This window comes from Corvus kubaryi, unplaced genomic scaffold (assembly GCF_017639235.1).
Source record: "Corvus kubaryi isolate FWS band 111438036 unplaced genomic scaffold, C.kubaryi_AGA036_p1.0 136, whole genome shotgun sequence".
In the NCBI taxonomy this organism is placed as follows: domain Eukaryota; kingdom Metazoa; phylum Chordata; class Aves; order Passeriformes; family Corvidae; genus Corvus; species Corvus kubaryi.
In genome coordinates this window covers 7,123,490-7,148,404 of record NW_024580670.1, presented here as the reverse complement: position 1 = coordinate 7,148,404, position 24,915 = coordinate 7,123,490, and the positions used below count along the sequence as shown (strand labels likewise).

Here is a 24,915-nt window from a genome sequence, read left to right as displayed (position 1 = left end):
CAGCTGCCCTACCATATCTCGCAAGAGGCATCCCACAGCTGATGCTGCTCTGCAGCAGCCCCCGCAAGTGGCACAAGCTATATTTATTCTGGTACATTGCAGTGGGAAGCTTTAATCTGTGTAATCGCCTCAGAGAAGATTTCATTCAGTGAGGGGAAAGCAATTACTGTTTCATTTGCAACCAGTTGCCTTCCCAGGGTCTTACTCTATCAGAGATGGAGGGTCCTGTCAGCCCCTGCACCTACCTGGGCATTTTTTATGAGACAGGTTTATGACTCTGATAAAAGCACCTGCAGATACTCAAGGTTTTCAGCCCGTTTGAAGCAATTTTTCTCCTCCCAGTTGTTATTGCTTTTATCTGACATCTTACACCCTGCATGAAGAAAACAACTGGATATAATCCTAGATTAAAGGGATTGTAACGCAGAATTAAATACAAGCCATACCCTTCATAGGGTTTGCTGTCATCATTCACCAAGCACAGAGCTCAACTGTTTGGGAGGTGGTCAGCTGGTGGTGGCATTTCTGATAGTCTCTGCAGCTCCTGATTTTTCTAGACAGGCATTTACATCTCCCCACAGAGGTGGGAGGAAAGAAAACCAACCTAAAATTTAAAAAAAAAAAACCTAACCCAGCAACCAAACAAACAATCCTTGGTGTTTCCGTATGATGCTGCATTAAAATCCCTTTAAGATTTCACTTCAAAAACTAGCAGCTTAAATCCAAATTCTCAGCAGGACTCTGCACATGTTAGAGCTGCTGCACCTCAGTGCTAGGAAGGTTTGTGGTCCCACAACAACCATGCCAGGAACCAGAGGAAGGTAACTGATGCTCAAATCAGACAAGAAAAAAGTCCCGAGGAAAGGATATTTGCTGTCTACTGCAGCAAGGACCACAATTGCAGAGCAATGCAAAAGCCCAGCAGGAAATCTTTATGACTTTATCTTACATCAGGAAAGACACCATATACTTATATGCACAGCTGCATGCTTGGAAAAAAAAAAAAAGGCACCTTAATCTTCTGCTTTTTCCAGCCTGGCAGCCAAAGCAGCTTGACATGATAAAGAGACTTGAGAGTTGTGAAAACTACATACTAAAAGGAGAAAATTTCTAACTGCCTTTCTCTTGTAAATTGTGGCAGCCAAAAAATCCAACCCTAAAATAAAGACATGCCTGAAGGTAGCAATTTTACAATCAGCAACATAATGATTTATATCACTACTGTCATCTTTGTTGGGGAAAAGGAAGCCAGGTATTGTGATCATTAGCTTTTTGATACAGATGATATTTTTAAATGAGGAAAAACACATGCATTTTAATCAGGAACTGAAGGAAATTGCTCTGAAACACAGAAGAATCTGCAGCTCATGCCAAAATTTGCAAACGCAGGAGATGAATATTAAGATGACAAACATCATCAGTGACATCCCGAGCTGCTGCACATCCCTGGGTATGTGTGTACGTGTTCCAGGGTGAGTGGGAGCTCACTCACCCTGGAACACGGGATCCCACACCCTCCCAAAACGTATGTCCTCATGCCACAAGCCCTGAGCAGGCACAGCCTGGAAACTGGCCCCACTCATGCTGAAGCCTGTGGGTTTCCAGGTGCTGGTCTCACACAGCAAGGTGCCATCGCTCCCACCTGGAATCCAGCTGCACACAGCACTGGGGCTCCCCAGTTCCCACTGATGGCAGACACAATGCAGCAGCGTTGGGTCCCACTCAGAGACAGCAGCACCAGGCTCTTCTCTTAAAAAGCAACTAAGAGCCAAGATGTTACTGCCTCTTTTCCCCAGAAAAGTTCCAGAAGCAAAGACTGGCCTACCTGGTACTCAGTTTCTAAGCTCCTGCCTATGCCTTGGCAGACACACATGAAGTTGCAGGTGTAAAAGACAGGAGGTTGCTGTTGTAGAAGGATTAAAAATCAACTGAACTTAACCTTCAATGCAACAACGTGGCTTCTCATGCTTCAATTCCCCAGTGTAACCATAATCACATTTGTGGCTGAGAACCAGGAAACTGTTTTCAGAGACCAGTTAACATGCAGCCTTCCACAAGCCTGGGTGATATGACAGCAAGGGCATCAGCACAGGCTTTCTTAAGCCCAACAGAGCAGGTTTGAAATTGGGATGCATTTTAAAGCAACAGTACAGAACTTCCTGCAGATGACATCAGCAGCACATCAAACTTCACTGATTGTTTGCAGAGAACAGCAGAGAAAGCACTGAGAGTGCTCAGCTGCGACAGAAAGTCCTTGTACAGTAACTCCAAGCCAAACAACGAATCTCTGGTCACAAACAGCCTCAGAGCTCAACACAGATGAAGACGACAGAGATTAAATCTAAAAGGCTAATTTCTTCCTCCCGTACCCCTATATTTTAATAGAATACAGGAAAGATTCAGCCTGTATTGGAGTAAGTTTTGTTTATAAAACCCACAAATCCCACACAATATGCAAAAAAACTCTCCTCCAGAGAAAAAGCTGTGTCACCTCCCAGCTCACAGCTTGCACTGACAGCCATGTAATTTCAACCTGCATACAGCAGTTTCAGACCTTCAACAAGGATTCCTCAGCCTGACAAGGATGCACCAGCACTGTGCCATGCCTGTGGGAGTAGCCAGCAGTCATTCTGCACCATTCAGCTCATGGATCAGCACTCCTGCCTCTCAGTCTGACTATTTCTGGTCCTGTGGGTCTGCAATACCTCCATGCTGCTTGCCCTCCCATGTTCACCATTGAAAAGTGTTGATAGCACCAGAAGTTGCACTGTTTTCTGAAAGCAACTCTAATTAAGCATATACTATCATCTAACAAAAAATTCTACAATACTACTGATTCCCACACCCAAAGTTCACAGTCTTCTGTAGATAGAATGCAAGGCATCAGGCAGAGGTTGTGATCTCTGTTCAGTTTACGTCTGTGTGTCTGCTTCTTTACTGTACTAGTTTGAAAACAAACCAGTGGGAGGCACCAAGTCAGAATAACAATTTAATGGGGAAATTAAAGAAAAGGAAAAAAATAAAAGAAAACACTGGTTCAAACTGACAGAGTCAAGATACAACCTGACACCCTGTTAGGCAGGGTGGTGGTAGCAGTCCGATAAAATGGTGGCTGCAGTCCTCTGAAGCGGTGATCCTGTAGAAAAAGGGTCTGCTCTTCCTCAGAAGGTCCAGTGGTGGCTGTGTAGCCCCTGTCCTCTGGAAATCCAGTGGAAAGGGTTGTCTCTGGTGTTCAGCATCTCAGATTATATCCAGGATGGGATGCTTGGTTCCTCCTTCTGGGTGGAGCATCTCACAATGGGGTAATGAGTCATGAGGCCAAGTGTTGATTAGGCTCATTAACAGAAGATAGTCCGGAGGGAGTTATCTCTGAGTCATACAGCATGGCATTGATGGGCCATTAACAGAAAGATAGTCTGGGTGGAGGAGGCAAGGAAACACTGCCCCTCCTGGTTTCAACAACTCATGAGGATGGTAATAGAATACACTGCAACCCAGGACATTTACTTGTGGGGCTGTCAGTGTTTCTTCACACTTGATAAGGTTTCACGTTCTTCACTGGAAGCAAGTCTAATTAAGTATGGTCTGCTCTGTGAATCCCCTGGGAAGACAGAGGAATACCATCAACCCTTGCATCCAGCCATCCTCCTTTTGCCCGGTGTACCCAGCTGACAACAGATGAAGCCCTGATTTGAGCACCAGGACGTGCACCTGCAGCTGTGTTGAGCAACACAAAGGCACGTGCCAAGCAGAAGGTGCCGTTTAGTGAAGGGCTAAAATACTTCTCACCCTCCACACCCCACTGGGGAACAGGACTCTGCCATCCATCCTTCTGTCAACAAACCCTCCCCACCTCTGTTAAAATCACACCAGCATCCTCAGGCACACCCATATCTCATTTTTGAGGCTTCTGCAGGAAGTTGTAGGTACACAAAGCATCAGGATCAGGTCTGGAGCATCCTGGTGGCAGGGCCTTTCCCACAGCCAGGCAGCGAGCTCTTCCCTGCTCTCCTGTTGCATCTCTGCATGACAAACAGCACATGCTCACCTGGGAATTCATCCTGCTCTGTGCAATGCCACTGATGATAAAAGCTAACAGCAAAACCTCCAGTGAGGCAAAGAGAACCAGAGCACAGCCCCAAAACATTAGTCACTACAAACACACCTGAAGCTCAAAACACATGCGGCACATTTAAATTCACTTTTCTTTAATTATGAATGAATGTGGGTTTATCCGGTATTTATTCCAGAGCAATAAAAACACATTCAAAATTATAAATCCTCCTGCAAAGAGCCATCACCAGTGGTTGCCCACCTTGATTGTCTGGTTCAGTGCAACTACACAGAGAAACAACTGAATGCCAAGAGCTGACAATATTCATGCCTGAAAGGGGGAATTTTCCTTATGTTCTATCTTTACTTTCTACTGTGTGCACTCTCAGTAGATGCCCACCTAAAACTGCTGCTTAAGTTACATATTCTTTTGCAGCTATTTATCAAAGAGTGAAAAGCAAGAAGAAATCTCACCCAGGAAGGGAACAATGTAAGGAAGGATTGCCTGGATTCATCAGGACGAATTATAATCATCGCTCTGATCTTGGGTTGCAATTGATTAGTTATAAATACACAGCACCAAAGGTACCAGGACAAGGAAAGAGCTTTTTTTGGAAAGGCACAGGAACAGACCCCAAAAGCAGAGTACTCATGGCTCTCCAACAGATAGCCCTAAGTGCCCTTTGAAAATGGGAGATATTTTCCTGCTCATAGTGGACAGAAGGGAGAATGATATCATTAAAGCCCACATTGCATCTCAATGCTCTTGAAGGAAAGGGGAAGAGGTACTTCATATTTCTATAAAATAATTAGTATTGACAGAGTGGACTATAATACAGCACTCAGACCAGAGGAGTACTTAACTACCTGGCAGCTTGCTTACTGGATGAAGATAGGAAGCACTAAGGCAGCAATTAGAGAGCAGAGAGGCAAGGCAGGCACATGGCTATGCTCTAACGAGGTACTGACCTCCAAACTGTCTGCTCAGGTGTCTGACGAGACATCCTGTACACCACACTGAGCACTGGAGCATCCCTGGCACAGTCACTGGCATCTCCCTGGGCACACTGGAGAAAGAGCTGGCAGCCAGCACTGACTTGGGAGCACCTTCTCTGCACAGGTTGTGCTCAGTCTCTCTTCCCCTTGCCTTGGTTTCTCTGTGCCTTAAATAAGAGTGTGGTTATAAGCCAAGCAGAGAGCTCTGGCCACGGACAGCATCAGTGATGGAAAAGTACCACCAACAGGGGATGGTGCCTAGGAACTAATCTGCAAGATGCCACATACCATCAAATGCTTTTCCACTGAAGCTCAAGGCAACTGGTTTCAGCACCTTTCTGATTTGCAAATCTCTGAATAATCCTGAAAATTGAAGCCTCGGGGAGAGCTGTGGCTCCTTGCACACCATTTCAGCCTTGTGAGGCTTAGCTTTAAACATCTTTGGGGAAAAAATATTTGCCTTTCAGTCTGAGGTCCAGAGAAAAAGGGCATTAAGTGCCCAAACCTTCAGGATTTCTCCCCACAAAACCAAGAGGTACCGTGGATCTGTTTCTAAACAGCTACTCTTGAGTAGGCCTTGCTCTACCTTATTCCCACCTCCTGGGGGAAGTGTCCTTACACAGTCCAAAGGCCCTCCTTGTCTCTTGTAGGGAGAAGAAGAATGGTGTTTCTGCTTCAAGATGAGCACCTTCCTCCCACCCCTCCTTGGCTCTCCTATTCCCTTTCTTCCCTCTTTTGCCACAGGAGTTTTCCAGCACTGGCTGGTGATGCTCCTCCCCAGGGCAGCCGCAAGCACGTAGAAAACAGGTCGATGTAAAGCCAATGTATTTACACCTGTGCATGTGCTTGTGGCAAACAGCTCACAAGTTGGGCTGACATAAATGATGGAGTATGAGAAATAAAGCTCTTTCCTGCTATGACATTTTAAAACAATTCAACAGGCTTTTCACACCAGGAAAAGCTGGGGCTGTGTGTGCAGGGAGGAATGAACACGCTGCAGCTCTATGCGTGGCTCCAGAGTCAGAAAATTACTCTGCAGTGATGCAAGCAACTGCTTCATTCCTGATATCCCTGAAACAAGGACAGAAACTGGACCAGCAATGGTTTCACAAGGACACCACACTCTCCAGGGTGTGGGTGCCAAGGCTCTGTAATGACGAAGGGCAGCAAAGGAGCCAAAAGACATCAAGCATCACTGGGCCAGAGTACCAGAATCACTAAGTCATTCTCGCTGCCCATACCAAACTCTGTCAGCACAGTAAATGGTTGTTGGGGTTTTAGGAGTTCTCCTTCTGTTTTCTTTTTCTCTTAAATAATTTTCCCCATACATGTTGCCAGGGGGACAAATTACTGGTTGAAAAACAAATGACTTGGCCACAGGGGGAGGGGTCCAACTGACTACTCTCTTTCACCTGAGCTTATGGGCTGTTAGTTCCCAGCATTTGGATGGAGAGAGAGGCTGGAAGGAATTTGTCAGCACTGCAGGCTTCTGCTTTTTCGGCTGCCTTCCTTCTATCAGAGAAACCCTGGGATTCCCAAGCTCGCCTTTCCCTGCCCCGCTGGGAGCCAGGCTGCGGCCACCCTGTCCCCGCCGTTGCTTCGAGCCTTCGCTGCTCTGTAGCCCCGCGCGTCCTGCCTGCCCAGACCTCCGGGGGTTCCACTGCAGCTCCGGAGTTTGATACATCTCGTCTGCCACCCGGGATTTGTGCTCATCCCTGCTGTTCCAGCCTGCTGTTCCCGAGGGTCCGGCCGGACACCGGGATCGGCTGCCCAGGGGTTTGTGAAGCCTTTGTCCCATCCCTTCCCGGGATCCCAGGCCGCCAGTGCCGCGTGCTCCCCGAGCTCGCTCCGGAGCGCCCCCTGCAGCCGCGGGGGAACCATCGCACCTGCCCTGCTCACCGGGAGCCGCCAGCGCCCCTGCCGGCTGCGAGCGGAACTGCACCCGAGGGGAAAGGGCCCGACAGCCGAGAAGGCTGGGACTGGGTTTGTGATTGTTCGCTGTTACTGCCAGAGTTATTGCTGTTTGTTTGCCTTGTTATACACATAGAGATATATAATAGTAAAGAACTGTTATTCCTGTTCCTCATATCTTTGCTTGAAAGCCCCTTAATTTCAAAATTATAATAATTCAGAGGGAAGGGGGTTGCATTTTTTTTTTTTATTTCAAGGGAGACTCCTGCCTTCCTTGGCAGACACCTGTCTTTCAAACCAAGACAACGGTTATTTAAGAAATGGAGCTGGATTTGGAGGAAACACTAATTTCTGGATATGGAGACTCTGAATAAGCTAGCTAAGGAAATCAAGGCTGCTACAGGGTCTGCTGCAAGTGGTTTAAGACATGAGACCTGCTGGGACATGGCAGTTTAGCATCCAGACTTTCCAGAAACCAAAGCTACAGAGACCTTCAGGTCAAAGGCACGATTCCCACCCCAGCTGATGCCAAACTTCACCCAGTATTCAAGAGCAGCAGCACTTCCCCTGCCACCTTCTCCTGAGAGCAAATCAAAGAGGGCAGTTGGAAGAACCTCATGGGTACCAAGTACAGCATTAAGGTTTTGGACACAGGATTTTAAGGTGGAATCCTGACAAGCCTTTTGACACACTTCTTTACATGGAACACAGCACTCAGATGAGTTTGCTGTCACTGTATGCACAAATTTACTCATTTGAGTAGCAGCAGTACCCACTCCCAGCTTTCTGGTGGCAGGGACCAACACCCTGTGCACCAGGAGGATACCAGGGAGGGAATAACGCATCTTCTAAAGAATATCACTGAGTCAAATAATCTCATCAGCTCTGGGGAATCTCAGCTTCTGAAGTCAGAGCAGCTGGGGACAGACAGTGTCACAAAGCTGCTGCCACATGAATGACAGAGCCATTTAAAAGTAGAGCACTTTTTATTTCTTCTCTTCCCAAAATGCTATTGTCAATCCCAACACACAGGAATGAGAAAGCTTTGTTTTCACTGGAATGTTCCACCAGCAACCACTGGCTTCCTGCAGCATTAACAAAATAAACCAGATCTTGTCCCCAATGAAAACAGTCAGTTTTTGGTATCGACCAGTCACTGCTTTGCCTCACCTCAACATCCCAGCTGATATAGGTAATCTATACCTAAATCACCTCAAAAGTGGTGCCTGTTTTCACAGCACAATTAATGCAGCAGGAGGTAACAGCCAACACACAAATCCTGCCAACACAAATATGCTGGTTTCATCTTGGGACCTTCTCTGCTGACAGAGCTCGATATTGCTCCACTAGCATCAACATGGGCAAAATAAATCACAGATGATTAAAAACTGACAGCAACAAACCAAAACAACATGGTCCTGCTGCAGTAGTTGATAAATCATATTTAGGTACCAAATAAGCTCTAAAGGAGAGGGTAAACGAAGCCAGCAGAGTATGGAATAAAATTTGGCAGGTGCAATTCTGCTGTCAGAAAGGCAATGGGGCAGGACCATGGCTGGATGGCATCAACTGGAGCGGCAACTCCAAGGCACTCGGGCCATCCCGTACTACTACATAGAGCAAGCAGTTCTTCCCCACACTCTCCTCGTGCAGATGATTTTAGGAAGGGAAGAAATCAGGAATCATTACTGTGCCACAACTCTGAAATACTTTCCCTGCGTAGGCAAGAAACTGCTCCTATCACAGAAAGTATAATTTCAGCATGCATGTGCATAAATGCACAAGGTAAGAACTAAAAATAGAGGTACCCTATTTCCACATATCATGTGGTCAGCAGGTACAGAGAAGGCATAAACAGTGATTCAGCAGTAGCCTGCATGATGCAGAAGGTTGTTTCTTTGCCTCTGCCTTCCTGTTTGTAGCCCTTCCCACCTTTGATGGGTGGGAAGGTCCAGCAACTCCCAAGAGCAATGTCCAGATCTGGCTTGCAAAAAGAGCCCCAGCCCCACAGGGTCCAGGGAGATCTGCCAGCCATGGGGAACTCACTAGCTGCTTGGCTCCCTTGGGAAGGGGGTGATGTAAGGTGGCTGCAAATGCTCTTCACGTAAGGTCCACCTCTCAAGAACACAGACATTTAGAGAGTTTCTCTATCTACAGAATTTTTTCTAGTGCAAAGTCTACATGCTAACATAATTAAATGTTTTTTAAACAAGATAGATGTATAATTCATATTTTTGCTGTTTTTTCATTAAGCTTCTGTGTCATATCTACAAAGCGCAATCATCCAAACTGGGTACAAAGAGGTGCGCAGTGTACAATTACAGTGTATGGCTACAATTTCTGGTGCAAAGTAGTGCTGTGACTCCATAAACACCTCTGGAAAATTGCACAAGACAACACCAAGGACATTTTTTGAACACTGTGAGATTCGTTACATAAACAGCTACAACCTTGTACCCGTGGTTTCAACAGGGACAAGTCAGGTTTTTTTCTGGTTTTCACCCCCAAATTTTTGTTAATGTTTGCTTGAGAAGTCAGATGGAGATACAAAAAAAGAGAATGAAGAGTAGAAATTTCATTTGCATTTCATAAAACCGTAGCTAATCTCTTCAAGCAGAAATTTAAAAAACACTTCAGTCTTCTCACTGCCCAAGCTCTGTCATTCACCCTTGCAAAGCCAGCAAGGTCTCCCAAGCATCCAGGTGAACAAATCCCTCCTCCAGCCCCCAAATCTTTGAAGGGTTTCCTTGCACAACTGTGACTTACCCCCAGTAGACAGTGTACCTAACCAGGAACAATTAAAGTGCTCAAGGATTTCAACTTAATCACAGAATATATTAAAGTCCTTTCTACTTTCACCTTGACATACTTTGAAGTCTGGATGATTTGCATTTTGATGTCTAATTGAAATGAGGATTGCTGCCTGACAGGCCTTAATCTTCTCAAAAACATAGTTGTTCCTCTCTCCCCAAAACAAGTATTTATCGCAAGTTTTACCTTGGATATAGGTCACAGCATTGCAAAGCAAGCAATCAGAGCTGTAAAAAAAACCAAAAAACCAACCAACTACCACGAAGATTCTGTCTAGGTAAAAAGAAACAAATTCAAAAGGCACATCTGTTCTCCTGAGTCACAGCAAGGAAAGATTAATACCATTAACATGAGGGTTATACAGCAAATGAAACAACTGGCTAAAGAAAAAAGAAATCACTTACAAGTGCCATCTTTCATCATTAAATTTTAATAGGAAAACTACTGTGATTTGCTTAGTCTGAATATATATGCTATGTAAAGAGATCATCTGACATCATTGAGGCGTAACACCACAAGATAAATGGAGATGATTTGCCACACTACTGGAGCAGCTGTAACTCCCTCCCAAACCTGCAGCAACCAAACACCAAGGCAGCTGCTTCTGGCTGGCCACTGGCTCTTCTGCCTTTGGCTGAAAGGAAAGAATCAGAGGTCTTACTCTTCTCCTGTCCGTGTGGGCTTTAACAGAGGTCAGCTGAGCTGCTATACGGGTTAAAATGCCCACCTCCTGTTAGTCACAGTTTGGATGTCCCTGAAGCCTGAGCCATCACCAGAGCACAAACATCTGGAGGCCGTGGTTTGCACCAAGAGTGCCCCAAGCAAGGGCAGCCAGAGAACATGCATTTGCATCCCAAGAGAGCCCATCTGGAGCAGAGCCTCACTTCACAGACTCCCAGCAATGCAAAACTAGGCTCAGGACTCCAGGCTGCCTTCCTTTCATACAGCAGTTGGGTTTTGAGAGCAATAAGGATGAAGATTTTCCTGTTCTGCTTCTGCATTATGGAGCAATTCTCCCTCCTGAAGGAGGGCAGCACCTGTGACAAGCTCAGGAAACGTCAGAGGAGCAGGCTGCAGGCAAGCCAGGCACTGCCCTGCCTATGGAAACAGCAGGCAGCCTGCAATCCACCTGTCCAAACACAAACAGCAGGAAAGGGTGCATGGCTGTTGTGCACAGAGCTGTTAAGATCTGTATGAAGCCCCATGTGTGTAAATTAAATGTCAGCTCCTTCTATCATCAGATGTGTACAACTTGTAAGCATGGATTATGCAAGACTATTAACTGTCTTATTTTAAGAAGGAGCAGCTGTAGAAGCTGCTTGGAGGACACAGCAAGTCACAGAAGGGGCAGCCCCTGGTGCTCAGTGTCTGTGTGTGTCTGAGCTACAGCACAGCTAGTCTCACCAGGTCCCCAGTGCTTCCCCAGACCTGCATCCTGCACTAAGCAATTAACTCAGCATCTCATAAGCTCTCACTGTCTTCCAGTGCTCTATGGAGGAAGGAGTAATATTTTCATCACCTTCTTATTGACGACAGCTTGAGAAAGATCTGGATTATTGTGTGAGTTTGTGAAGAAGTGAGCAGAGAGCTGAGCCTGTAACCTGGCCCAAACTTAAGCCCCCAGCCAGTGCCCAAACTGCAAAGCTCTGCCATTGCTTTCACCTTTCACAAGGAACCTGAAACAGCAAACTACCGCTGAGACCAAGGAGCTCCAGGCTGTTTCATTTCAGTAACTTTCTTGTTGACTAATGAGCCCTCACACTCAGCCAGAACCCACAGATGAGGATGCCAGCCTAGAGTAACGCTGCACAACCCATGCAAGTCGTAAGTGTCACCATGTCAGAGGCAGAGGCCAGCTGCAGGCAGGGATGCTGGATGCTGGCCAGCAGCACAGAGCACTCACCCATCCTCAGCCCCAACCTGCAGAGCACTGCAGGCCACTGAGCTCAGCCCTCCCTGAGCTGACACTGTGCTTAGCAGACGTGCTAAAGCGGTTGATGGAAAGCTCTGGCCATAAATTACCTATAGGATGAGAAGGCTTTTGATACAATTTTACATAAACATTAATTCCTCTGGTCACTATGAATGCTAGTAGGACTGAGTGGCAGGGTTATACACAGCAAATAAGCATGTTGGAACGTAAGAAGTGCTGAAAGGGGAGGCAAGATGGGTATTAAGACCAGTTTCATTCATTGTATGTATCACGGACTTGGAAGAACAAACATCAAACACCATGATAACATTTACTGATGATTCAGATTTGTGTGGGCACTTCAATACACAAGAGGAGGGCAATAAAGTCCTGGACAACCATGAACAAGCAAGCACCTTGGGGGATGATTAAATTAATCTGAGCAATGGAAATGCCACACAACAAAGCTAAGACATAAAGCAAACAACACTGTAAAGGACTTTGCACTCAAGAAACTATATGAGAAAACACAGGCTACTGCTTGTCCTCAATGACCCACCAGGGTGCCAGGCACTCTACAAGCCCATCAAGTGAAAACTGGTACAGGATACACATGAAGCTCTAAAAAAAGCAATCCCAGTGATACCAGCTGTATGTGCTCCCAGCCCAAGAGACTGTGGCTTTAGAGAAGGGCCATGTCACAAGGGGACCACTGGTGACACAGCGGCTCTGGGGCCACCCTGGCAAAACAAATCCATGCAGAGGACTCCAGGCCACAGCACCTGCCTCCTGCCTGGCTTACCAACTCCCAGTCCCTATTACCAGCTGCTCCCCAGACTCTTGACCATTGCTCCCCATTTGGAAATCATGTACTTGCCCCTAACTGCCTGGGCAGCCTCACTACACTAAACAGCCCCATCTGATGCAAGGCAGATGCCTTAGAGACACTGAAGCACCTTCCCTGAGCCACCCTGCCCAGAAAAGGGATCACTGGCAGGGTATCAGAGCAGGCACAGAGCCCCTTCCAGGAGACAGATCCCAAGAACACATCAGACTGAGACTGGGGAACACAAAGCATCTGGAGCAGCAACACAAGCGAGGACACGGGAGAAGTCAGAAGTGGCAGAGCTGCCCAAGGCCCTGGAGGCATGAAGATACTAAATTTGATGAGGTTGAGGAAGGGAGCCAAAGGAGCAATAAATAGAGCTAATGAGAAAACAAGGCATGAGCATTCAAAAACCTTTAACACACTACTAAACAGCAATAAAAAGGCAATTAGAATTCCGAGATGCATGGAGGGTAATTGCATGCACTATAAATAGGTGGTGGGAAGACTGTCCTGCTCAGCAGGATCTGATTCACTTTTGGGTGACTTCTATGCAGAACGGAATATTTTGGTGTGCTACAGAAGCTGAGAGAAGGGAGTGTACAGAGAGACGAAATTACAGGAAGAATTTCTATCACTCGCATCCTGCTGCATGAAATATGTACCAAGCAGGAGCTTTGCTACAGAGGCTTCAGAGGTCATAGTTTGAGGAACTCCAAATAAAAGTTCAGCAGCAGGGATGCAATGCAGCCTTAGGAGGAAACATCCATTTTATATCAGCCAGCAACATGTATGGCACTGGAGTCCAGGCACTTCAGTGGCTTTCACAATTGATGGAGAAATCCAACAACGCCCATGGACACCCCGTCCTGCTCAGTTCATAACCTTTGAACAAGCACATGCACTTGTAACAGCACTTAAAAACAAGCAAAATCAGAAGTTTAAAAGTGTAATTCAAGTGTCAAATTCACTTCCCCCATCCTCCATCATGCCATGACACATTGCTTCTGTTCCCTACCCGTGCCTCAGGCAAGCTCCACCACTCTGCTCTGCTCATAACCCCCTTCCTGGGTTTGTGTAACCCTCAAGGGGATGCCCATGGCTCAGCCATGCAGGCTCGAAGTAGCTGGTACAAGCAGCAAGCTCCCTGTTTAACAAACAGGCTCACTGATGCCATTCCCTGCCCAGCCTTCCCTCCCTACACCAGTTAGGCCAGAACAAGTGCACCAACTGCCGCTCTCCTTGATGGGCATGTGGCTCAGGCTGTGCAGCAATGTGTCATTGTCTTGGGGTGACTTTATGATGTGTATCCCCTATCACTGCTCTGTACCCAGAAAATCAATCCTGTGCCTTCCTGTGCCTTTAAACTGAGCCCAAGAGGGGGGGGAGAAAAAAACCAAGCGAACTTTTCAAAACAGTTTTTCAAGGACACAGATACACACTCCTCTGCGTTCTCCTGCTGTGGTAGCAAGAGCAGAGGAAGCACCCTTCTTGCTTTTCAGCCAGCTTTCAGCTCCTTTTCTCCAGAGGGAGATGGAGAATTGAACTTTGTTTTCCTGGGTCTTCGGTTTTTCCCTTCTTCTCTTCTGGACTGTTTCAACATCAGAACACACAGGGAGAATTCTCCACCAAGGCCCCAGAGGTGGGCCCACACTCACCCAGCTGCAAGGAGGAGGAGAGAGACCACACCTACAGAAGGACTCTAAAATCTTCCCAGGTTTTCTCTCCACAGCGAGAGGTTTTATTATTCAGCATTATTATTCTTTTCCTGTGTGTTTGTTAAATAAATAGGTTTTTTATCTCTTTCACTTTCCTCCGAGGAAATTTTTTTTTCCCCCAAACCTGGTGGGGGAGGGGTGGTTGTAACCTGCCTTCTATCAGAGGATATTTTCCTCCAAACTTGTCCAAACCAGCACAGTCATGAGAGATTCTGGGAAAGAAGTAGCCCTTGGAGTAGATAAAACCCACGAGACCACAACTGAAGGCAGTGGTAGGGTCTTTGCAGAATTACAGCCAACATATTTCAGAGTAGAAGGTACCACTGAAGTCCAGGAGCCCATAAACAAGCAGAAATCCTACCAGGCAGAGCCTTGGCCAATATAATCCACCACTTAATGATCAACTCAATTCTTTTGAGGACACCAGCTCTCTCTTGAGACAGCTAGAGGCTAGACGAGTATTATTCTCCACCATCCCTGCATAGCCCTGGGCATACCTGATGCAGAGCAAATGGGAGATGGAAAAGGAAAACATAGCCACAACCTGAGAACTGTCAGCAATCCCTCCTCCCTGCCCCAGCTTCTTCACAGGTACCCTTCCAGAGGAGGAAAGTTTGCAGACTGAAGCACCAAACACCTAATAAAGGGAAGGAGCAAAGCTGAAACTTCCCAACTCCAAACTCCCTCAGCCAGGCCTGGTGCCCTTCCCAGCTCCCTGTTCTTTTCCACAGCACAGCATCAGCATTGATTCATGTTTGGGAGCTGCTCTGCCCTCGTGAATGACCGAGAGCACACTAAGTTTCTGCAGTCCTAACTCCAGCTAGCTCTTGGCTATGCACCAAAAACCAACCCTGTGCAGCTCAGAACGTCCCCAGATAACAGCAGCAGATGGCTTCTGCCTAGAGGTCTCACTGGCAGATGATGGTCTGCAGAGCCGGGGTGGGCGGCATGGTGCTGGTTTTTCCAGTGTGCACCGCTCTCAGCTTACACAGCCTCGCCCGTGGCTGAAGAAGTGCTGTCTGTGGCCTTCCTTCCTCCTTGCACTGTCACCATGCAGGTAGCAAGGCAGCTAGCTCCTGCTGCATCACCTCATTAGCTTTCTTTCGAGGCAGGGACTAGTCTGTCATCTCTGGTTGCAAGAAGAATGAGAGCAGTCTGCTAGGAAGGAGGGAAGTCTAGGGATGGAGACAATAAAAGCAAACTCATCACGTGCAACATGCAAAGCATTTGTGCCCTCTTGCTGAATTAGGAAAAGGTATTTGGCATCTTAGAAGAAAATTGCCTTTTGCTTGATGTTCTGCTTATGTGATACCCACATCACCTTCCAGCTGCCTAAGTCTTCTGCTGCTGAGGTGTGGGAGGAGCTGACCGCCTGCAAAAGCACATCCGGCAAAGTGAAACCACCTCCTTGCAAAAACTACAGCCCCTGGCAGCATCAGCAGCAGTCTGACAGAACTTCTGGATGGCTGCACCTAATTGTTCCCAAACCATCCAGTATTTTCTGGGCCTAAAACATAATACCTGAATGCTCCTTCCTTCCCAGCCCACATCCATCAGACACCTGAGGGGAGTGCAGAGTGGAATATATGTTGCATCTGGCTGGCTGCCCATGGAGCAGCTTCCCCCCTCCACAGCCACTTGTACCAGCCACATGTCAAGGCTGGTCAGAGCAAGCCCAGAAATTTCTTCCTAAAGTGTCTTTGCAGTATTTACATTAATTTAGCCAACTGTCTGGACAGGGATCCCCCAAATCACTCCTTGGGATAAGAGTTCTAAGCAAAGCACCAGCTGGAAATCAGATGGGTGGGTGCCTTCTTGTAGAACCAACATCAGTGAGCACAGAGCTGTATTTAGGAGCACCGGTCTATCTTCCCTCTAACAGCCAAGTCCCTTTATCGCACCAGGATGCCACCAGCCAGGCACCTTGTCCTCTCTGATCTCAGCCAGAGGCTGTATGTTGGCTGTGACACTCCAGGCTCTGAAATGACCCTCATGCACACACCCACATCCCTACCAACAAAGGCAAATCACTGCCCCTCTCTGAGGGACTCCAAGGAAAGCATGGGGCTGCTCCCCTGTGATGTGGAGGTGGGGAAAAACTTGTGGGTTGTGGCCACATGTTGGGGTGCTTTAAGTGCTAAAATCTTTCAACAGGATTGAAGCCTTCTGCACCCCGGGGCAATGCCAACTTAGCATCGTCTGCCTCGGTAACTTCACAAATTCCCCAGGAAAGGGAGAATGGCATCCTACAGGAGTCAGCAAGCCCCACACACCTCATCCATTGAAAACACACACTGCAACAACAGACATCAGTGGTTGCTACAAACTTACAGAATCTGCAAACTCCCAGTGCCATCCTCTCCTGCTCAGTGGGTTCTCAGGATCAAATTCAAATGCTAGAAATCAAATTCAAATGCTAGAGCAGACACTGCTTTTTACAAGACAACCTGTGAGACTGTTTCAACAAGACAATTCTTAACAAATAGCTTCTTCAATCAGTAGCTCCTCAAAGTGTGTGCCTGGAAAACAGTCTTTCCTCCCTATTACTGTTCTCCCCTCTGCCAGACAGGCAGTCGGGAGCCAAACCACTCCCTTTTATCCCTGCTCCAAGGGATTGAACTGAGCCTGTGCATGCCACAGTACTGCAGCTGCCCTGGATACCAGGCCTCTCTCTCCTGCAGAAGTGCATCAGGCAATGACAACTCCAAAACAAGTACTTCTTTTCCACTGCCAAAAAGTTTATTGAATTTTTTCCCCCCAAGATTCTTCACCTGGCTAAAGACATACAGCGAGCGATAGACTTGCAGGGACAGGGTCACTCTGCTCCATGCTTGTAGAGGATCAGATCCAGTTCATAAATGCTAATCCTAAATCATCAGGTGTGGATCTAAATCCCACCCCAAAAGGGAGCAGGACGTGCTCTGCAGAGGGGTCTACAGACAAAGCTAGATTTGAAGACTCTTCCTTTTAGAAAGTCAAAAAGCACCCTGCCCTTGTGCGAATGTCACCCTAATTTAGCACACGAGATCACAAAAGGCCACTGCTGGACCATCAGCCCTGTTTGCCAGGGTATTGCACAAAGGCATTGTGGCATCAGCCCAAAGTCTTACCAAATTCAAGGGGGTTCTTTTGAGATCTGCACATAGCATTGCCAGTCCCCAAAGATAGACACCACAGCACTGTCATTAAAAAAATCCACCCTTCTGGCCAGGAAAAACATGACTAAATCTAAATTTCATTAAGTTTCTTCATTAAATATTAACACTTGGGTATGGAGAGACGCCCATGAGGGTCACTATATACCTGACACCACTAAAAGTCCAAGCGCCCAACCTTACTGTGAAGTAGACAGACAGGTTTTGAAGTATGACAACTACAAACACAGCATCACTTACCCCAAGCTGAATAAATATTTGCATGACACTTTGACTCAGGTGTTTAAATTCTAGGAAATGTCTGACTTTATCAGCCTGAATCACAGACAAACAATACCAGATATTATCACTAAAAGCACCTTTTCAAACAATTTCAAAAGGTTAACATCCAACACTCAGTGACTGCACTTTATGTCCGGTTTTAAGAACAAAGCCCATGCAATTCAGAGGAAAACCCAGCTGAAGCAACCCAAATATCCTGTACCCACAAATAACTTCTTCCTAAGCAAGTGCCAGGTTAGGATGCTTTGCGTATTCTTGTCAGTACCCACAAGGCAACGACAAAGTGGAACTCTCCAGGAACCTTCCATCTCTTTCATCTCCCCTTTCCTACCCTCATGAAGAAGCAGCTGGACCCTATTGCTGGACCTTGGAACATGCCCTTCAAGAAGGGTGGACCAATTCTGACCCACTGGGAGTCAGTGGTGCCACCTGCATACAGAGCATCCAAGGTAAGGAGACAATTCTGATTGTCCTGCCATGCCTGCACCACACTCTAAAAGAGCAGGGCAGTGAGGTGGCACTTTCCCTTGGACCTCACCCTGTTCTATTTCCAGGAAGGGAAGACCTTTGAGGGGCCATCCATCAAATCCCACCCACCCTCCTGGGTGACAAATGGAGAGGAGCTGCTCACCAACAGCTGCTCACCTTGTCTGCTGTTTTAAGGGAACTCTACTGTTTTAATTAGTCTTAATTCTCAAAGACACACTAAAACATATGATTTCTAGAGATCACTTTGTGGGTGAAACCCTGGCACTGCTGAAGCCACTAGCTGGATTCACATCGACACCATCCAAGCAACAGCTTTATTGGTCATACTGTATTGATTGGTCTTAACATACTGATCAAGTTTACATAATGAAATAGAAACAGGATGTTTACCTTGTACCACCCTGGACTACAGCACTGGCAGTAGCTCTGGGGTTTTTATACATACACTGCTTGTAGCAGAGTTGTGATGGCTGGGCTGCTACTGCTAAATAAGCTAAAAACAAATTAAATATTTCTCCAGCTAAGAAAAATTTGCATAGGGAAATTACTTGCCGACCACTTTCCACTTAGGTACATGGAGAACAAGTGACGCACCATTCAGCAGAAGGAATTACAAGTTGTGCAAGAGGCAAAGTGCTTCGAGGAGAGTGTCTAGACTACGCAAAGCAAGGCCATAAATTACACCTTTTGGAAATGATGGGCTTTAGCAAGGCTTGGAGCTGCATGATCTGATAAGTCCTCTCCACTCTGAGTTCGTAACATCTCTGGCCCAAGAGGTGCCACCCACAATAACTGAAATGTCAGGCTATGGATCAGGAACTGCAAAGTTTTACAACAGCCAAAGACCAAGCTCACAGCCTATTTAATTACCTGCTTCACAATCCAATAAGTTGCAAGTATATAAATAGCCAAAGTATGACAAATATTTAATATCTCCTGGAATTAAATTAAGATAAGACACTGGCAAAATAAATGATGTGTTTTAACTGAAAACAACCATTTTCTGCAGATTCCAGACAATTTAAGCACAGTAATCACATTCTGCACTCCACACTGCTAAGCAGCACAGCATCCTCCCCATGGTGATGCTCCGCAAGCAGGCTCACCTTCACTTCAGGGTTGGCACAGAGCTAGGGACAGACCCAGCCAAGAGCCCAGCCACACACAGAACTCTCATTTGATGGTGGCAATGGCCTGTGCCCACACTGAGCCATCTAAGTGGTGAAGCCAACCCCTAACTACTCTTCCAGGTTTGTATAGGTATAGCACTAATAATTATCCTGCAAGCTTTGATGCAACTACAGAGCAGAGCATGAGGTCCAGCTCATGCTTGAGAGCTGCCTGGACCTTGCATCTACCTCTTAAACAGCACTAGACAGCAACTGAGGAACAGACAGAAAACAAGCAGAGCATCGTCTTTACCTCTCCTGCCCTGCAGAGCTGAGAAAACCAAAAATCTCCAAGGGTTTCTTGGGACCAGCAGAGCGGAATCTGACCACAAAAACAAATTCCTCCAGCAGAAAGCTCCTAAAACAAGTTCCAACACCAGCTGAGACAGGGTCTGTCCCAGAAGAACAATGTGTTGGTGGTTTTATGAGAGAACTTGTGTAAATATGGCAGAAGTAACAATCCAACCCATGATAAGAAAGAAGTATGCGACTATTTGGAAGGCTGCACTAGCTTTACTATGTTCCTAAATGTTGTAGCATCTGTGTACCTGCTGAAATGGCAGAAATTCAGTATTTTAAGATGCGTCGTAACCAATTTAACAGTTTCTGACCCCTCACACCTGTTCTGCATTAAGCACTGTGCTTAAATCAGTCACCATTCAGCAAAGCACAAGCTTAAGCGCTTTGCTGAATTTGACTGAGAATTTTGTTAATGCACTTGACGTCATCCCACAGGCTTACACAGGGACCCAAATCATGCGCCACTTCTCCCAGGAGTAGCCCTGGTAATCTGCAACAAATCTGGAACTTTTTTCATCCCACATTTATCCCACTGGGAACTGATTTACTCTCCTGCCTGCCTACTCCCTTGCTCTGCAGAAAGGAAAACAGGCAAAGGCAACCACGACTGCAGCGATATCTGACCTAATGTGCTCTCCACATTTTATCTCCTAACAAGTTTTTTCTGCTGCCCCTTTCCCAACAAGTGTTTTCAGTTTATGCTGTTTTGAAGGAGCAAACACCAATTCCAGGGCTGGGCTGTGCCTTTTGACTGCCGTGCTGTGGAGGTATTTAGCAAGAGGTACAACCCACACCCAAGGATGCTTGTCCAGCATTCCTAGGCTGTCAGCTGAGCTCTCTTCCCAAAGGCTTCAGACAGTTGGGATCAAGTGGGAAGAGGCACCAAGCACAGCTGGTTGTCTCAACTCAACTTCCAACAAATCAGCATGAGCTAGAGAAAAGACCACACACATCCTGGGCAAGCAATTACCAAGCTCAGTGCCATCTGCAGTAATAAAACACGTTGTTCTGAGAGTCATGGAGCTGGCAAAGCCACTTTCCTGCTGAGCTGCATCATGAGGCTGGAGCCTTCAATGTCCAGCAATATTTTAAGTTCTGATGGGAGTTTTTCCTCCACATTCAGTAGGTCTCTTGCTCAGATTCCCCAGTGTCTAGTAAGGGCTGCCCACACACTGCACCCTTCTCCCACCTGGGGTAGAAGATAAAAACAAAATCTCCCTATTTCACCAAGCTTTACAGGGATAAGTATCTTGCAGACCACTGTCTGCGTCTCAAATGTGCCTGGAATTCAGTGGTGGCTTAAAAAAGAAACCTAAGTGGGAAGTAAGACAGCACAGGCAGGTATCTAATAAGCCTTTTTTCCCTTAGGAAATACTGCTAGTGAGATGTAAATAGAAGAACTTACAGGTAGATGTCACAGATGTGTAGTTACTCAAGTGGAGCCTTACCCCATAAACATCAAAATAAACCCAAAGCAGAGGTGTAGACTTGAACATGCTGATCTAAAAACAGTTTTTCCTCTATTGCTGAAATTTCTGGGGTGTCAGGATAAGAAAAATACTAGTTCTGAGTGGCGCCTGTTTAAATTCATCTGGAAATCTGAAACAGTTTGCTGCTGGTGTAAACAAGCAGTGCTGTCGTGCTTCACATGCAATAAATACCCAGCTACACCATCCATTTACACTTTTCCGCTGCTCTCTTTGCTCTCATATACATTCTAATTTATCAAACAGCAGGTAATTACCTTTGTGGTGCAACAGCACCTTAACTACATAGTTCCCTTTATTCCAAGGTGGTTCATGAGTGCTGCAGAACACCAGGCTGCATTTTCCAGCTCCTGAGCACTACACACAGGTGTGTGGCTCACAACCAGTGCCCGCTGTGCCAGTGCATTCCCAGCACCAGAACACGTGGCCCCTGGGTCTCCGGGCACCAGCCAGCTCTGACACAGCAGCACTGCAGGATCAAGGGGGGAGGATTACACACCTCAGGAGAGGTACCACAAGGATCTACAGCCTAGGCAAGAATTTCAGTGCTGCAGCCACAAAAAAATCAATGCTTTCTTATCTGAGAAAATTGCAAAGAAGGTGAAGCTATAGAAGCTGCCTGGGCTCTGGGAGCCTGGCAGGGGCTGACTGCAATACAGCCCATTTCAGCTGTGGTCCTCCAGCTGTGGTGGGGATGGGCTGGCTCTTATCAGGTAACCCAGCCAGGAAACCACTCCACAGGGCAACAGCTTCACTGCCTCACCTGCAAAGCCATGGTCACCTGCCTAGGCTGTGCTTGGGGTGGCAGCATCTTCTGTGCTACAAGGGGAGAGCTATGAGCCAGGCGAAGCCAAACCTCATCCTTCGCCTTCCAGCACTGGGCAGAACTTGCTGAGCAGGGCTGGGGACAGGTCCCCAGCACTCACTGCTGCACAGTTCTGCCCAGACACTTCTGCGGTGGCACCTCCTTGACGTGGGTGTGGGCTCTGAGCAGCCTGGTGTGAAGCCAGGTCCCCTCACCTGGGCAGAGCTCCAGTGGGGCTCCCAGATGCCCTGTCCATGGGCAGTGACTGGAGTGGGCAGATGGGCAGGTTCAGGCCCTGGCATCTCCAGGGGCCAACACATGCAGTGGATCAAGCAGCCCCCTCTGCAGCCTCTCTGTCCAGCACCATTGGGAAAGGAGGGAGCGTGGTCCTGCACACCAGTCTGGAGGCTGCAAATGACAATGCTTGGTGGTCTTCTGCTCCCCATTTCTTCAAGAACGAAACAATTCCCTGGTAAACAACAAACTGTAAAGGTGGAGAGGCACATAGCACATGGGAAAGGAAGCAGTTTATCCCTCCTCTGCTGACCAGCAAACTGACCCAACAGCCTCCATTAGAGCAGGACCAAAACCCAGTCTTCTCTCACCTTTCCGCTAAAAAGCAAAATGCATTTGTTCTACTCTGGTGAGTCTTGAGCACCTGATAGTTTCATCATTACTGAAGATCCAACCAATATACTGCAACTGAAGCTCAGTGCTCAAGAGGGATCAAGTCCCACACCTTCACCCTCTGGTCCCCCTCCAGCCAGAAAAGGAAGGGTGCACTTTCCCAGAGGAATGTGTGAGGAAAGCAAAGCAGAGGAGCACACAAAGTTCATCAACAAACTCCAGGCTCTGGTAGTTCTTTAATTGACTTCAACAGGAGTCATGACTAAGAAAAAAGGGCAAGGATCTATTCCCAGCACGACAACTGAATACAGGGATATAGAGAAGACAAAAAACGATAATTAATTCACCTTTAAAAGGGTGTTTGACATGTGTTATCATGTTAAATTTAGCTTTCCCAATTCCACTTCACTGCTAAGTTTGAGGGGAGATGATCAGCCCCCAAGACACACCTATTTTAGCTACATTAATAAGCCAGACATGTTTCCCTATGTTCTTCATTTCACAGAGAATGGATTATTTCCTTCCAAGATCCTGTGTAACTTCCACATACCCTTGAGTATTGCTGCCAGTTTGTAATTTTTCTCATTACTCCTCATTTCTTTGTTTCACCTGCACTTTATTCCCCACCTTTTCCTCTTCTCTCTTGTCCTTTCACAGTGCACTATTTTGATTTCAGGGACTATAAACTGTCCTTCCCAGCCACTCTCCTCTGGACTGCTAAGATGCTACATGCTCCTTTGGATAAACCACTTGTCAGTTTCAGATCACTTTCATGTGAGAAACAGTTGCAGGATTTACTTGGTTTTATTTCAGCGAAACTAACAGTAACGTAAATTTCATCATCTTTCTCTAACACAAAGAAGTTGCACAGGAAACAAAAGCCAAAACTACTTTGGAAATTCATAATCTGTTGGAAAGGATTGTAGGCAAAAAGAACAGATAAAAGAAACTCCAAACCTGGCTATAATTTCAGTTATGTACTTTGCTCAGCAAACAAAAGCAGATCATTCAACCTTCCAGCAACACCAGATTGTCCTATATTGCCTTTAAACTACATGATACATTACAGATACACTTTCCTACCTCCGTATGTTGCAATGACTAATAATAGTCCTGTGGTGTAGCAGAACTGAACGCTGTTTGCATCAATACATCCAGGAGTCTGCCTGAATTGTAAAGGTCATTTGTAAACACAGAACAGTATCAAGGCTAAAACTGCAGTCTAAGAAACTCAACTGAAAATGGTGACAAAAAATAGGCCAGCTGTTTCAGAGAGCTACATTACATCACAGACCTAACTCTGGCTGCCACAGGGAAAAAGTTGGCTGCATTTGACTGAAAGATCCTGTGTCCAGATCCAGGAGAAACTTAATTTCTGCCCTGGCCCACAAGCTTGTGCCTCAGAGGAGAAACAAGCTTCAAGACAGCTCCTGGAGATGGGAAGCCCAGGTGAAGTGCTCCTGTCCAGCCTCTGCCTGGAGCAGCACACGGCTCTGCCATGGGGACACACCTGGGGAGGAAGAACCAGGACTGTGGCAGAGACTTCATCGCAAACCTCTGCTGATGCATTTTGCTGGGAAGCCGGTCTTGAGGAGCTTGCCACACATAAACACTTGCAAGAAGTTGAAATGAGACTCGGCAACTCCCCAAGTCAGTGCCAGCACTCCCAGTTAAGCAAACTTTGCAGTAAGCACGGAGTTGTGGAGTCCCTTTGCAGGAGGCAACAGCACGTGCCTGGTGTTTTCCAGCAATATGACCCATTTCTCTCCTTTCGACAACCTTTAGATGGCCAACATCTCAAACTTCCCGATCCCGATGTTGCGTAACTAGAAGCAACGATATAAGTCACTGCGCTGGCTCTGTGTGGAAGACCACGCCGGGGAGCAGCACGGAGGGTGACAAGGGGTCAGGGGGCTTCCTCGGGCCCCGGGACGGGGCTGCTGCCAGCACACTGCACCACGTGGGCCCAAGGTGCCCTATGCTGGGAGTGCCCTTGGGGTGCCCGGGGAGCTGCAGGCCTGGGGAGCAGCAGAAGAGGCAAGGACTGGGCAAGGATGCAGGCAGAGGAGTATCTAGAGGAGCGTGCAAAGGGGTAGGTCAACAGCGGGTAGGTAAGAAGGGGGCAGGCAAATGGGCGGATGGCAGGGGCAGGCCCACCTGCCAGAGGTGGGTGATGGAGAGGCAAGGCCTGGGCGGCAGGGCAGAGCCGGGTAGGACAAGGCAGGGCAGTGCACGGCCGGTACCTTCTGCTGCCGGCGGGCCATGTCGGTGGGCTGCTTGGCGTTGAAGGGGTAGGCGATGCAGCGCATGACGAAGACGTAGAGCTGCAGCTTCTTCTTCCTCTCCTCCTCCTCCCGCTGCAGCCGCTCCAGCT

At 47.1% G+C, this 24,915-nt stretch overlaps 1 protein-coding gene across 12 annotated transcripts in view; it reads right to left on the bottom strand.

Annotated features, from left to right (window-relative positions):
• Positions 1-24,909, bottom strand: part of CADPS (calcium dependent secretion activator) — a 210,514-nt gene extending 185,605 nt beyond the window's left edge. For all 12 annotated transcript variants that reach the window (XM_042015159.1, XM_042015148.1, XM_042015248.1 and 9 more), the window contains exon 1: positions 24,785-24,909. In XM_042015159.1, coding sequence (XP_041871093.1) covers positions 24,785-24,850 — 66 coding nt within the window. In that variant the 5' untranslated portion in view covers positions 24,851-24,909. The remainder of the gene's footprint in view (positions 1-24,784) is intronic.
• Positions 24,910-24,915: the final 6 nt, after the last annotated feature.